Here is a 15,579-nt window from a genome sequence, read left to right on the forward strand (position 1 = left end):
CAGCATTAAAAGGTTTTGTAAGAGCGTGCAAAAGTTTCGCTTCCATTTACAGGAATCCGTGTTAGATAATAACACAGGCAAAAGAAAAAGGGGAATGTGGTTCATTGGGTTGTGTTTGCACACTAGTGTCACCTCCTCTAGTGGAAGGGGATGACATTCTTGAACATTCATCAGGTAACATTTCCGATTTTCATCACCACACACTTGTAGGTCCACCAAGTGAAATGCTGTTAGAGTCACTGATATGCTATGTAGATGCAGATTGTTGTTTGGTGCTCAGCCCGTGACTGTGTAGCTGATACCGCACAGGTGCAGGGGTTACTTCAGGGACAAAGGATACACAGTTTCAACTAACAGGTTCTGTAGATTCTGCATGATACGATTTATATCTACACCGGCATTAGCATTTAAGAGAGGGAGTGAGAGAGAGAGCGAGAGAGAGAGGGAGTGAGAGAGAGAGAGAGAGAGAAAGAGAGAAGAAGCAGGAGATAGGGAAGGACAAAGCAGAGAAGGGTTAGGAGTGGCGGAATGCCGTCAGGACTGATCCAAACAATAGTCTTAAGCATTCCTCTTGCTCAGAATGCCACCAGCCCTGTTCTCAGTGTCCCCATGGTAGCCCGAGCACCAGTGGCAGATTTGAGACGAATTTGGCAATGAAGATAAGCAAACCTCGGCTAGCATTCTGGCCTTTATTGCAGTTTTATATCTGTACTTGGGGACCCTTCAGAGCTCCATCTGTCTCTCCCGCCACCATTTCTTGCATCTTTTAACACCAATTTGCTGGAAGAAGTCAATTCCAGCAAGAGACATTTTCGGAACGAAGGAAAACACACTAGGCACACTTGTTTTGCTCTGATATGAAAAAGAAACTCTTTTGAGAATAGTAATTTTTCAGGAATGTTGGATGGAACTGAATTATGTCACACAGTTAGGTTACTTAGATTAGTACAGTGAGGTTTGAAGCATTCTGTGCAAAGTATTATTTTTTGTTTTCATAAATGAAGAATCACACAAATATATTTATGAATGTGGAATACACCATAAATGTACATACATCTGAATTATTAGAACTGTAGTTTTTAACTTTATTGTAGTTATTCTATCTAGTGGCTAAGTACATAATTTTTCTTTTATAAAATGTGTATGAAAAACCGGTAAGGACAGGTGTTAAGAAGGCTAACCTCCCTTAGCACTTAAATACCGGCCCAGTGACATCACAGTTTCGTTCAAATGTCACTGAGCGCAGACATCAAGTGACCAGATTGCAGAGACAGGGATGTGTCCAAACTGCCTGAACAGGAACAGGAACAGAGATACATTATTATTGCTGTTAGCTGCACACTAAGTCATTGTTGTGTCACTCTCATCATCATTTCAATAACTTGCTTTAGGATTTGTGTGGCAAAATAAATTCCTGTTTGTAGCTGTTCCCTAACATGTACATTATAGTGGAACCTAATGTATGACCATTATGCTAAGATACTTTTACTTCCGTGTATTGGCTACAGTTTATGATTAGCCTCTGCTACAGCCTCTGCTACAGAACTATATACTATTTTTAATGCTGTCATAGTTAGCTCTATGCTAGGTTCAGAACTATATACTATTTTTACTGCTGTCATAGTTAGCTCTATGCTAGGTTCAGAACTATATACTATTTTTACTGCTGTCATAGTTAGCTCTATGCTAGGTTCAGAACTATATACTATTTTTAATGCTGTCATAGTTAGCTCTATGTTAGGTTCAGTGCCCTAGTTTCTGCTTATAGAGGGGGCAGTTTTATGTCATACCCTGTACATAACAAGAATGTTATGATAAGTTGTTCCCAGATACTGTATGTCTGAAGATATTCTATGGTAAAATATGTCTGGCCATCTCTTCAGAATGCCACGGACAGATGAATACCTGGTGGATAAACAATGCTTTAGGTTAGCTTCAAGCTCAATTGCTTAATCCAGAATGTTTAAGTGGATTTTAAGTCTTCAATATCCTGAGGTCTAGTTATCGATGGCGCACTCACTGTGTGTGTGTGTGTGTGTGTGTGTGTGTGTGTGAGTGAGTGTGAATCCTGAAACAAGACAACAGCGTGTTACAGTGAAGGAATGCAGTCTGTTGGGTTCAGCTAAAGACTGACCTGATCCTCATCTCCACATGGCTCCACTTTTCTCCTGTGATGGTGGCGGAATCACCATGTAAGATGCAGAAGAAAAAAAAATCAAATAAACAGGACCAACCCTCACACTATATACTAGTAATTTTCTAGTTTTATGGCATTCAGGCTCTCAGTGTATTAAGAGAGTTCCTTATCGCCGTCTGGCATGTGTGTGTGTGTATGTGTGTGTGTGTGTGTGTGTGTGTGTGTGTGTGTGTGTGTGTGTGTGTCCTAACACTTCTGTCATAGGGGGAGGTAGGTGGTAAAGAAGATCCCATAATTCAGAGAGACAAGGTAATCACAGATCACAAATCCGTGTTGGAGAGTCATTAACTGTCGAGAGGTACACAGGCCCGCCAGGGAAACACTGACCATAAACCTGTGCCTACCATGTAAATCACCCGCAGGTTTACCCAAGAATGCAGGCAGCGTTCTTTGATTTAGGGCCACGCTCTTCGATTGTATTGATCTCCCCAGTTGATTTTGCAGCTTTATTTACCTGCAGACCTACACTTGCATAAAAATAATTAGTTTGTAATCACGGCCACCAGAGTCCCTGAGCATAAATTCAACAGTCATGGCTGGAAGCATTTTCAGATTGCAGTACGGGGCGTGTTTATGTGTGTGTTTATTTTGTGTGGGTGTGTGGGTGTGTTTGTGTGTGAGAGTGTGAGTGTGTAGGTGTGTGTGAGTGATTGCCTGTTTGTGAAGGTGTTTCTGTTTGCAAATTAATTCTCAGCCACTATCTTTTTTTCATTTCCAGGTGTGGTTGCGTTGATGTTGAACTCATTAAATCATGTCATGATCTTGTAGCATCATCATTGTAGCATTATGGAAAAATATCAGTATACTATAACCACAGAAGATAAACAACACAGGAGACATGTTAAGGTCCTTGATGTTAAAATGCACTGGGGAAGAGGCAAATTGGCAAAAAAAAAAGGAATAAAAAAAGTCACAAGAATAAAAAAAGGTTTGTGACAAACTGTAGCGAGAGAATGTAGAAGTTTGTGTTGTGCACCTGTTTTCAATATGGCTTATTTGTGCTTCTCTAAGATCTACTCATTCTAACACACTGTGGCAATCAGCTGCTTGTTCCCCTAATTCTGCTAATGAATGCAATTAGACCTCCTGCAGCCAGGCCCTGCCCTAGAGACCAGTCCAAAACTGCTCTCTCTCTCGTTCTGTCCAGTTCTCTCTTTTTTTTTTCCTCCCTCTCTTTCCACCTCATTCTTTCTCTCTCCCCACCTCTGTCTTTATCTTGCTTTTCAAATATTAAGCTCTGAGCTGTCAGCAGCACAATCCCCTTCAATCTCAATGGAAATATGGGAGATTTGGATAAACAGGACTAATTATGAAATAAAAAACAATGTTGTCTGGACTAAATGATGTTAATATGGTAGACCCCGAGTGTGCTGGCCTCCAAGTGACCTGTGGTTGAAACCACAATTGAGTATTTCCGGGTCTAACAATTGGATTAATGAGGGGTCCGTTACCACTGTTTGAGTTTGGTCACTGTAGATCATGCTGTGTAGACTTGACAACTTCAGCAGGCAAGTAGAGGTTCACTGAGCAGATCTGTGCACACAGAAACAATAGGCCAGATCGGGAGAAAACCTTACAGTGAAGAAGCTGTGAACATACATGCTTGTATTATCTCTCATTGGCGTTGGTGTCTGTAGGTTGATTGGTTTTGGTTACCTAGTTTGTTGTTCTGGCATCATTTGTACCCATAAAAAAAATTAACATGAGGTCATAAACAAAAATAAAAAGTCTTAGTTTATGAAAGGGATGCCCTTCCAATGACATAAACCAGGCTTGATTCCACCCATGCAGTTGATAATGTGCATCCAATATATGGAAGAAGATCAACTGTAAACATGCAATACATGCAAAACATACATGCAGGTTTTTATTCCCGAGGTTTTTTCGTTGTTGTTAGTCGTTCATTTGTTTTTTTTTTCTTTTGGTTGTTTGATTTGTTTGTTTGCTGACTGGCATCACCGTGTTCCATTTGCGATTAAACATGTTTGGTCAGCTAAAATAATGCACTTAAAAAATAGAGTGGTGACATTTTTCCATCAAGGATTCTTGGAGGCCAAGTCCCAAATGATGGAAGGTGGTCTGCAGTTCTAATGCAATTAGGCCCATCAGGCCGGAGTCAACTGACCGTGCTTGTTTCCTCTGTGCCACCGCTTTTACAGCAATGCTTAGCAAGCACACAACAAAACCATTACGGCTAGGACACATCATTAGCTGACAGTGAGGACAAGGGAAATTTTATTTACTGTCCATAAAGGCAGGGTTGATTAGAAACAGAGCTCTATGCATAGTGACAGTTTCCTGCCCCTGGTCCAACCTAACATGATGCCATTGACATTGTCAACTCTGACTCTGTTTTCACTGTGTGAGCTCATAACAAACTGATTTGTTGGTCAGAGTTGTTTATAAAATATATATATACACACACACACACACACACACACACCTATATATATATATATAGATAGATAGATATATAGATTGATAGATAGATAGATGATAGATAGATAAATAGATAAACCATGACAGTTGTTTTTGTTTATAGGTTTGTTTTGACAGTTTTTTCCTGTGATCTCTCGGCCAGTTCATTCTGGGTTAGTTATCTTTCCATGCTTTTTTGCTGCCCCTCTCCACTTGACGCCAGCCATGGGAGAGCCTCTAAAACTATATATACAGTGGGGAAAATAAGTATTTGAACCCCTGCCGATTTCGCAAGTTTGGCCACTTGCAAAGAAATGTGTGATCTATAATTGTAATGGTAGGTGTATTTTAACAGTAAGAAATAGAATATCAACAAACAAATCCAGAAAACTGCATTTTATAACATTTATGACTTTATTTGTATTTGATGCAGAAAATAAGTATTTGAACCCCCAAGCAAACAGCAAGAATTCTGGCTCCCAATGACCAGTTATGTGCCCAAGAAGCACACAGATTAGTCCTTATTAGGCCTAACAAGGTACACCTGATCTCAACTGGTGACGTGTATAAAAGAAACCTGTCCAAAGAATCATACTTCACACCTTCAACCTCACAACCATGGGCAAGACCAAAGAGTTGTCCAAGGACGTCAGAGATAAGATTGTAGACCCGCACAAGGCTGGAATGGGTTACAAAACCATCGGCAAGCAGCTTGGAGAGAAGCAGACAACTATTGGTGCGATAATTCGTAAATGGAAGCAACACCAAACAACTGTCAATCGCTCTAGGTCTGGCGCTCCATGCAAGATATCCCCTCGTGCGGTATCAGTGATCATCCGAAAGGTGCAGAATAACCCCAGAAATACACAGGGGGAGCTTGTGAATGATCTCAAGGCAGCTGGGACCACAGTCACCAAGAAAACCATTGGCAACACACTACGCCGTAATGGTTTGAAGTACTGCAGCACTCGCAAGGTCCCCCTGCTCAAGGAAGCACATGTACAGGGCCATCTGAAGTTTGCCAATGAACACTTGAATGATTCTAAGGAGGATTGGGAGACAGGATGTGGTCAGATGAGACCACAAAATCAAGCTCTTTGGCATCAACTCGACTTGCCGCGTTTGGAGGGGGAAGAATGCTGAATATGACCCCAAGAACACCATCCCCACCGTCAAGCATGGAGGTGGAAACATTATGCTTTGGGGCTGTTTCTCTGCCAAGGGTACAGGACGACTCCACTGCATCGAGGGGACTATGGATGGGGAATATTGGGCTTGAACCTCATTCCCTCCCATTGAAAACGCAAACTTAAGGATTTGGAGAGGATCTGCAAAGAGGAGTGGACCAAAATCCCTCCTGAGATGTGTGTAAACCTGGTGACCAACTACAAGAAAAGTCTGACGTCTGTGCTTGCCAACAAGGGTTATTCCACCAAGTACTAAGTCATGTTTTGCTAGGGGTTCAAATACTTATTTTCTGCATCAAATGCAAATTAAGTCATAAATGTTATAAAATGCAGTTTTCTGGATTTGTTTGTTGATATTCTGTTTCTCACTGTTAAAATACACCTACTATTACAATTATAGATCACACATTTCTTTGCAAGTGGCCAAACTTGCGAAATCGGCAGGGGTTCAAATACTTATTTTCCCCACTGTATATATATACTGTATATATATATATATATATATAGAGAGAGAGAGAGAGAGAGAGAGAGAGAGAGAGATGGATAGATAGATAGATCCATGAGCCACGGGAGAGCCTCTAAAACTTCCCACTGAGTTTCAAGAAATGAAAATTTGAAGTTGGATTTACATCCCTCAAGTTCCACTTTTCCCATAGTTTCAATAATATTGTGTTTCTTGTTACTTTAATTCACATTAGCAAGCACTATTACTTTATTTCTGATATGCAGTTGCTTGTTCTGTAATTGTAACAGTATTTAACAGTGTTTTCAATGTCGGAAGATCTCAACTAAGTCAAGTCAATTCTGAGTTGAAAGAACATTAACAGTGACTTGAGGAGGACAAGTACCAATAAACAGCTCCAAGGACAGGACACAGTGCTTTCAACATGGATACAAATGTCATGAGGACATATTTCAGAAAGATATAAGCTTTGTCCTTAATCCTTTTACACCAACAGCCATCTGGTCTTCAGCACTTTTACCTAAAGCAATTCATTGCACAGTAGCCGACATGCTATCAGCACTGGTGCTGCCAGGGATTTGCCGTCCTGGCTTGGCTTTGTGAACACCGTGGACTATTAGAGCCACAGGATGGGCCTGACTGCCTCTCTCCACTGCTATAATCTGCCTCTCAGCATCCACCCACATAGCCGGCCTTTTAAGAGATTTTTCTCCCTCATCCTCCCTCCCTTTTCTTTCTTATTGTCATCGCTCTCTCTCTCTCTCTCTCTCTCCCTCTCCTTCTCTTTCTTCCTCGTGCTCATTCCACTCTTCTCTGTGGCCATTAACGTGTATTACTGCTTCCAAAGGGGAGGTGAGGTTCATTTCAGGGCCAGCCCTCGGAGTAGCGCAGCCAGCCTCCATCCCTCGCTTTTCTTCCTCCCTTCTTTTTTCTCTCCCCGCATGGCCGTGGGAGGCGGGCATGACATACCCTGGCACCAGGGCTGTGCATCTGACCGTGACGTCCCTCTAGAGTGCTATCGAGTGGGAGGGAGAAGGAGCGAGAGAGCCCATAGCTCATTACCCAGGGCTCTTGGGCCAGTGGCACAGCCATTGAGATCCTCTTTAGCCTCCTGCTTTACCACCCATATGGAGCCATAACTGTGGCTAGCGAGAGGCCAGCGCATTAAAACAAGAAAAAAATGCCACAGGGTAATGGCGATGATAAGGAATGATGCTGTAACGTGACCCTTCTTTTACCTTTCGGCCCAAAAGACTGGGGGAGGGGAGGCCATTTTGCTAAGGCAGTTTTATTTGGTCGTCATCACAGCAATTTACAATAGGAAAAAACATTTTATGCCATTTGTAGATGAATTGTGTTTTAAATAGATTCATGTATTTAAATTTATGCTTTTGTTATTTATCTGTGTATGAATGTTTGCCACAGGCAAGGTGTTGGGTAGACACAGTGTGAAACAGAATATAGGATTTATTTGTTATTATGTCCTAAAGATATATGGAAAACTGGAGTGTGTTGCCAATGTTTCAGGGGAATAAAGTATGCCTTCCTATATTTTGTATTTAATCCAATGGGTGGATGCCAGTTAGATATAGATAACGTGTTACTAGAATAATGCATTTATTATATACTTAGTAACTCATTTTCTGTACTACTAGAGGTATTTTCCATGAAACAAACTAAATTGCCATGCAATAGGTTCATTAGCCGTTGGTATGGGCGGCCTGGAGCCTGAGGAAAGTACTGACATTAGCTCTTCACTGGTGGTTATAGTCCTTCCACCCCTCCTGGTTGATAAATATTGTGTGTTTCCCAGAGCTAGGGAGGGTCTGATGGCTCATCGCTGAAGCCATCAGGAGGGGAAGCAAACAGACTCCACACCCAGGAAAAATATCTATCAAATCTGACAAGTAATGTGATTCTTCTCCGAAGAAATATGTGTACGTCAGCCAGCACATTTCAGCAAAGTGAGACCAGTCCAGGTCTAATCAAGATCCCCCAGTATGTCCTTCTGAGAGAGGAGTCAGTCCTTTTTAAATGGAAGGTATTAAATTGAAGGTCCAATCGGCCATCAAAACTGGTGGCTGTTACGCTGCTGTAAAGTTGGCTTTACTTTAGATATTCATCAGATGTCCAGGCCCAGGAAGTCCGAGGATACGGCAGATGTTTAATAATGGATGTAAGCTAACTTTGCATAAATGCATACAGTAACTGAGTGTAAAAGCATTAAGGGAGATGGACTTGTGAAAACTTCCACCTCCACACTTGGTAAATCAAAGTGTTCTGAGGTTTCCTTATGGTTGCCAACACATAATAATAACTGTAATGATCCAGCCACTTGTATATCTCATCAAATGTATCCTATTACTATAGAGTACACTACAGTTAGAATCCATTTTTAAAGCAAAATAACAGGCAAACACCTGATTAAGAAACAGTATGCACTTTTACTTTGAAAGACCTTTTGCTAAATAAAAGGCTTAAACACATCTAAACTTTCATAAGCCCCTTCTGGGGACTCATTTTTTTTATTTTCATTTTACCGCTTTTGTTGCCATTTTTGACACACCAGCATTTTTCGTCTTTCAGCAAAAGAAAAAACCTTGAAACTGTCAGTGGAAATGCTGAGTTTTAATTGAGCAGGCACCAAACCCATTTCTCCTGTGTCACACATAATGAGAGTCCATCATGATCCAGGGGGTAGGGGCAGCAGCGGTGCACCGTGGGCCGGGGCGAGACCTGTGAGTAGGCTTTTGGGTGCGTTTCTAATCTGCATATTCATAGGATCTGTCTTTCCTTCTCAGGGTGAAAGGAAAGTCATGCTTCGGCTAACATACATGTGTTGGTTGCATAGTGCTTACTGAGAACATTTCGAGTCTTAATGGCTGATGAATATCCAAACTAAACCTCTATTGACATCACTAGCTGCCAGGAATTCGGTCTAAATGTCCAAAGTCCGATTCTCTCTATGAATTCAAAGTAGACACATTTTTTCACTGTAGGTAAAAAGCTTCAACTGTAGGTAAAAAGTTCAACTGAAATTTGTTTTACAGTTTTAGAATGTCTGAGCTGACAAGATGAGATGGAAACCAGATGGAAATGTGCATTTAAAACATGCTTTAGGCTGTGCACCTTTAAAACATGCTTTAGGCTGTGCACCTTTAAAACGTTCAGTGGAGGTGGAGGGCAACAAACAGGAAAGAAAATAACCTTCTCAGTTATGTAGATGGGGAAGTCAAAGGCATGTCAACTTGAAAGACAGGTATATTTGTCGTTATATTCTTCCTTCTTACGGTTAAGGGGAAATCTCAATACCTTTCTCCAAATGAATTTATTTTCTGTGACATTACTTCCGTGACACCACTGAAAGGCCCTATTTCCTCACTTGTGTTTTATTTATTTATTCAATTAGGTTTCATAACCACCAGCGATGGAGGTTTCAGCTGACTTCAATCCAGCGGACTCCTTCCGTGTCGGCACAGTCATGTTTACGTGGACTAGGGGCCATTTTACAGCTCTTAAACTACTTACATGTAAAATGGTGGGGGATTCTCGGGGGTTGTTAAGTGGCAAGCAAGGTGTTAGAAAACAGAATTCATTTTCTGCCAGGTAAAATTTAACAGCCCGCTGGTCCTGTTCCTCAGATAGAGGCTATGAACCACTAAGAATCTTTTACTGTCCTCCAGTTTTCCCTCTCAGTGGAGAGGAACCCGTATAAATACGATGCTTCTGGTGGGTGGGTGGGGGGGTTGTGGAAATCTCTTCAACGAGCCCATAGGCTTGCATTACTCTGTTGTGGCCCCATTAAATATGTCCTTGATATCAGAGGCACAAGGTCTGCCTGCACACCCTAAAGGTCAACCTGTGCCAGGATTATTTACTCTTTTTCAAGATGTTTTTACGAACACACGACTATATGTCATAATTCATGTTTTCATTTCTGAGTGCTACGTGTAAACTTGACCACACATTGTCTTATGATAATGGCTCAACAGAAAACAGCAATTGAACAACAGTGGTGATTTCGCTGCTCTTTGTGGCTTAAGCACTTCTCATTTCTGACCACAAGATGGCAATATAACACAGTAATTGCTGCAAAACGTCATGGCAGTGAGTTTCACAGCCCTGTTCTAGAATGAAATACATTTGAGTTTAGATCCTAGGTTAATTACTGCATAACTGCATATTATTTCAACTTATTCATAAGATTGATTAGATGCTCTGAAACCTAGACATGGGATACCACATTTAGGTGCTTTCTGTGATTTGTGGGTGTGGGTGAAAGGTCACGGTTATTGACCAAGATGTTAACCTCATGGTTGATGGCTCATTTTTCAATTGATTTTGCACATCATGACCAAGACCTTAAGCATACAGAAACCCCAGAGGTAACATACATGTAATGTGTCTCAGGTATATTCAGAACGTCATACATGATGCAGCCATTCTTCAAAGTTTCACTTCAAAGCCTTCATAGGTGAAAGGCTCAATTCACGATTTATTCAGATCTAAATAAAATAAAAACATGACAATTCAATACCTACAGGCATATAACTCTTTCTTCAAAAGTCTTTAATGATCCATTCTTACAGAGGATAACACTTGGCAGTTTCTTTCTTGGGTACAGTATTGTGGCCTACACACAGACAAGCGGCCTCCCATAAGCCTTTAATTGTGATTGATAAGCAGATCATTTTCCTCACTGTGGCCTGCCTGTTTCCCCACTGCACATCCATGCCAATCCCACATGTCTTATAAACCCCAGACTCCTTTTGAAGACAGATGTCGATGCTGTATGAACAAACCCACTGTAGTCATGCAATATACAGTTTGTAAAGTATCTAAATGTTCCCTTTATATTGGAACAGAGAGATCCTTACAGCTTGTTGGCATATACATATGGCAAGTTCTTGTAGGCCTATATTTGGCAAACTAATTGTGGCACATAAGATGCAGGTACATAAGATGTAAGATGAGAGTTTGGGATGGTAGGGATAGTTAGAGTAATGATGTTTGGGGGGGGGGGGGGGGGGGTATGGGAGACTAGCATCCTTGGCACGTTCATTGTAATAAATCACCTTGTAGACCAATCAGTGTGTTCTATCACTCTGTGCTGATCATTTTATTACATAAAATCACTAAGATTTCAAGGAATTTATATTTTCTGAAACATGTTTTTCCCCCAACCTGATAATTTTATCATTACTAAGTGCTCCCTCCCACAGGATGCTCAGCCAGTACCTAAGAAAAGACTATAAATCATGCAAACTACTACGAATAACAATTGACTTGGAAATTCATTAGTGTTTATAACTCATTCTATAATCAACGCGGTTGTGGTGATTAAAGACGTGGATGCAGAGAGAGGGGAGGGCGGTGGGGTGCTCTATTAATGGGGCTCTGATCACTGATCACTGATGGTGGGGTGCTCTATTAATGGGGCTCTGATCACTGATCACTGATGGTGGGGTGCTCTATTAATGGGGCTCTGATCACTGATCACTGATGGTGGCCTTCACTGCCGTGGGGATGTGAGGAGATGGGGGTGTGGTGGGAAAGAAATGTCAGTTGAGGGGGAACCCTCTGGACTGGACCACCATTCAGATGAGAGCGTTCTTCTCCTCCATGTCGGAGCCGCGGCGGAGCGAGCGGCCCAGCAGCAGCTCCTTCTCCTGGACCAGGCTGTCGAGGAGGTCCTGCTGGCGGTGGTTGTGGTAGACCTTGAGGAAGGCCAGCACGGTGATGCCCAGCCACGTCAGCCAGGCGGACCACAAGCCAAACTACACAACAGAGAAAACAAAAAGATGCGCTCAAAGAGTAACCAGATGAAGATATGGACAAAACAGGAGATTGCAAACATAAAACAAGTGCAAATGATGGACCAAATCATTTATGCATATTACTGATCAGACTATAGGAGAGCATACTGTAATGGACCTGTATGTTACTGTATTTATAAAAAAAAATTGCTATCTTATTTTAATTTTTCAATGCCAAAAGATGATTCACCATGCTGTCCTTTGAATTAAAATAAAGGAGGATTCCTGCCATCTTTTACTCTATTGGCCTGCTCTGACTGTCACTCTGGGTACAGAGGTAATTGCACAACAAACAATGCCCCACACAGCCTGTGGTTTGGTTTCCGAGACCAGCAGAGGGCGTACTGTGTTCCTCCCGGCCGTCAGTGGTTAGAAGTTGAGAGCATGCGCTGGCTAACTGAGCACTTATCTGCTCCTGATCCACACTGACTGAATGGCTTTTCAAGCTGAGGTAACTGAGAACTTTGTGTTATGGTGTGGATTTCATTTCTCATAGTTTTTCTAAGAACTGTACGGTGTAGTCTGTGCCATGAAATTCACTGTTTCAGCATTCAAATGTCATGCCCTAATGGAGAGCCCAATCCCATCTTGTGCTATAATGGCTTACTTGTGCGATGGCAAACTGGTCATAAAAGGAGGAATTGTCCAAACCCAGCTCCAGGTCAGTGTCCTGCAGATCCTCACAGCTGCATGAAAGGAAAGGAAAAGATCAAAAGGCAGTATTTCAGTTTCATTACTGCAGACGCACAAAAGTTAGTTTGGCTCAGAATTTCAAAGCTCAAACCTTTGCACTCTCACAACAAAAATTGCTACACCCATTGTTTTGAAGTCAAATTCACATTTTGTTGAAAAAATTAAACTAACTAACTAACTACAATAAGTTATAAAGTCTTATGAAGCCAGATCGTTTTATCACAATATAAAAGCACGTATGTGTAAATGTATTATTCTGTTTTTGAAGCAGTATAAGAATTTGTGCTGTCTAACCTGCTTTCATCAAAACCGGTTATGCAATTACATAATTATATTAGACAAATGACGATGAGCAAATGGGTTTTCATAACCTAGTCAGCAATTAAGCATTTTGAATGATGTCACAAGGATATCCTCTGAAATTTTGCTCTGGACCATGATCATAGATGCAAAAAGATAAGATGTCCGCTCTTTAGATGTAGATGACACTCAGTGTTGACTGCATACATTTACATTGAGCCTTTATCTGTCTAAAACCGTGTGTTTCACGTTAGACCATGTAATCACTGACATCACAGTAAAAATGTTATAATACTAAATGTTTTGTGTCAACAGAAAGCAATATCTTTCAAATTCAAATTCAACCATAAAGGCCTTCTGAAAGCCTTTCTGTAGTGGAAAAGTGTTCAGCGACTATGCTGTTGCTGTAATGTGTTTCTGTCTTGTGCCCGTATTGGCAGTGTGGCACAGTGCTGTAAGATGTTGTATTGAGAACAAACCCACCTGCTTGGCATAGCTCCATTCTCAGTGATGGCATCACACCAGGAGCTGAAGCCCACGCTTGAAATGGTACTGGCCACAAACACCACAAACACCACCAGAGAGCTAAGCAGCAGGTTGAGGAAGGCATGGAAGAATGAACTGAGGAAGGAAAGTTCACATTGTTAGGCCTACTTACTTACTATAATGAACAGCCTTATATTAGCCATGGTTCTGCACATATCGATTCTCAACCGAAATATAGGCAATATGTTACATCACTAGAAACCACGCACAAAGATTAAAATGCGCTAAGGGTAACACATTTTAGGATAAATCGGCCATTTAGTGTTCTCTCATCTAAGAACAGTCTTTTTTTTTGTTTGTTTTCTTCTTCATCAATGTTATGCGACATAGTTGAGCTTTTTCACGTGCGAATGTCATCCTCGACGGGAGGGCAGGACATGGGGATATGTAAATCATGTCCAGCCACTGCTCAACACAGACATCCCAATCTGCTCTCTATAAATAAACGGACACACGGCAATCAATAATGTTTACGACATTTCGTCCATTTAATGAAAAGTCACTCACTCGTCCTGGCCTTTGCAGAGGAAGAACAAGGTTCGCCATGCCTGCACCGCAGATAAAATGAGCGAAACGATGCCGACGAATGTGATGAAACGGCAGGATGTCTCCGGACCCCATTCCTCCACCATAAACCGCTGCTTCCCCACCGTCATATTCTCGTTCTGCCACATTCCCTGAGTGAAGAGCAGACATTTTCCCTGGAAGTCATCGCCGTTTTCCGAAAGAGGAACAACAGCAATGAAACCAAAGAGGAATGCCAAAAAATAGAGGATGCACTGGCCAAAGAGAAAATTGTCAAGGGCCATCTCTCTCCTCCATTTATTGCCAAACAGAAGAGCGCATGCGCGGTACCAAACTCTAGCTGGAACCAGAGCATCGACAGCCACGACATCCATAAGCTACGAAGAGCCGCAGTTTCTCACGAAAAAAAGAATCTCTTTACATTTTAGCCTCCCCTGAAATCACGTAACAGCCTTTATTGTACAGTATATTTCGTGACAGAAATAGGCTCGATTTATTTCACCTAAAACATAGCTTAAATGTTTAAAATATACCCATCGGTCAAACTATTAATTAGCCTGTCCTATTCCATAAACCATAAACCATAAATGAGGGTATAAGGTTAAATGTCGACCTATAAGGCCTATATCCTATTTTCAAAATGGAAGGTTTCAAATCAATATGTTTATGCCTATACCACAGTTTGATAGCATTTCAAAAGTCTTCTTTCATATCTTATCATCTTATTTACATCAGTTACACATCATACGTGTTCATACATCAAGTCTGGCCTCTCTTGAATGGTGTTTGAAAATAGTCGATCCTTTAGTGCCACCTGCTGTCGACCTCATCACCTGCAGCCTGCATAAAAACATCAGCGTGCAACATCTAACCTGAAAGTGGGAAGATATGACTAGATCTTAAATGACGTGCTGCTGTGAAATGCATTGTTATAAATGTAAGACAAAACACGGTCTTACTCCAACAGTATCATTTGTAACAGCAAAGATCAGCATGGTTGCAGGCAGAAAATATAAATGGCAAGGGAACATAGATTTCCTTAGCTTTGAGGCATTATTGTTATTATAGATGATGAAGGTTTACAAGTTGTTTACTGTTATATTTATATGTACATTATTAGTAAGTAAACCCAGAATATGTATTTCTGCCAGTGCACAAAGCCAATCTATCATCATCATCTATCTATCTATCTAGTCTGAGTCTTATGGTCATTTATCTACCAGATTTGTATGTTGTTGTATGTTTTGCTTGTGTCAATGGAATGGCTTGTCCAGCTCAGTTTCCGTGCGTGATCTTTTGTGATCTGTTGTGCAGTACTACAGGTATTAAGACACTGAAGCCACAGACAAGGTCGACAGGCATTGTGTCCCGCTGTGTTGGCGTTGTTTTGGTACAAGAAGAGATGCAACTTTACAGATTAGATGAGACAGGTCA

At 41.3% G+C, this 15,579-nt stretch overlaps 1 protein-coding gene across 1 annotated transcript; it reads right to left on the reverse strand.

Moving 5' to 3' along the window:
• Positions 1-10,803: 10,803 nt before the first annotated feature.
• tmem179aa (transmembrane protein 179a, genome duplicate A) lies at positions 10,804-14,509 on the reverse strand. The gene is made up of 4 exons (XM_012823887.3): positions 14,128-14,509; positions 13,558-13,695; positions 12,689-12,767; positions 10,804-12,042 (listed from the first exon to the last, which is right to left on the reverse strand). Exons 1-4 carry the CDS (start codon positions 14,427-14,429, stop codon positions 11,863-11,865), a joined length of 699 nt encoding a protein of 232 aa, XP_012679341.1. The 5' UTR covers positions 14,430-14,509; the 3' UTR covers positions 10,804-11,862.
• Between the last annotated feature and the right edge of the window lie 1,070 nt (positions 14,510-15,579).

The sequence above is a fragment of the Clupea harengus genome, chromosome 15 (genome assembly GCF_900700415.2).
Source record: "Clupea harengus chromosome 15, Ch_v2.0.2, whole genome shotgun sequence".
Lineage (NCBI taxonomy): Eukaryota > Metazoa > Chordata > Actinopteri > Clupeiformes > Clupeidae > Clupea > Clupea harengus.

Bases quoted from the DNA above. Each gene is read 5' to 3' on its own strand.
- tmem179aa (XM_012823887.3), bottom strand. From the start codon at position 14,429: ATGGCCCTTGACAATTTTCTCTTTGGCCAGTGCATCCTCTATTTTTTG. The intron at 13,696-14,127 runs GTGAGTGACTTT...TTCCTTCCTCAG, and splicing joins CTCTGCAAAGGCCAGGACGA to TTCATTCTTCCATGCCTTCC. The intron at 12,043-12,688 runs GTAAGCCATTAT...TCTGTTGTGTAG, and splicing joins ACCAGTTTGCCATCGCACAA to TTTGGCTTGTGGTCCGCCTG.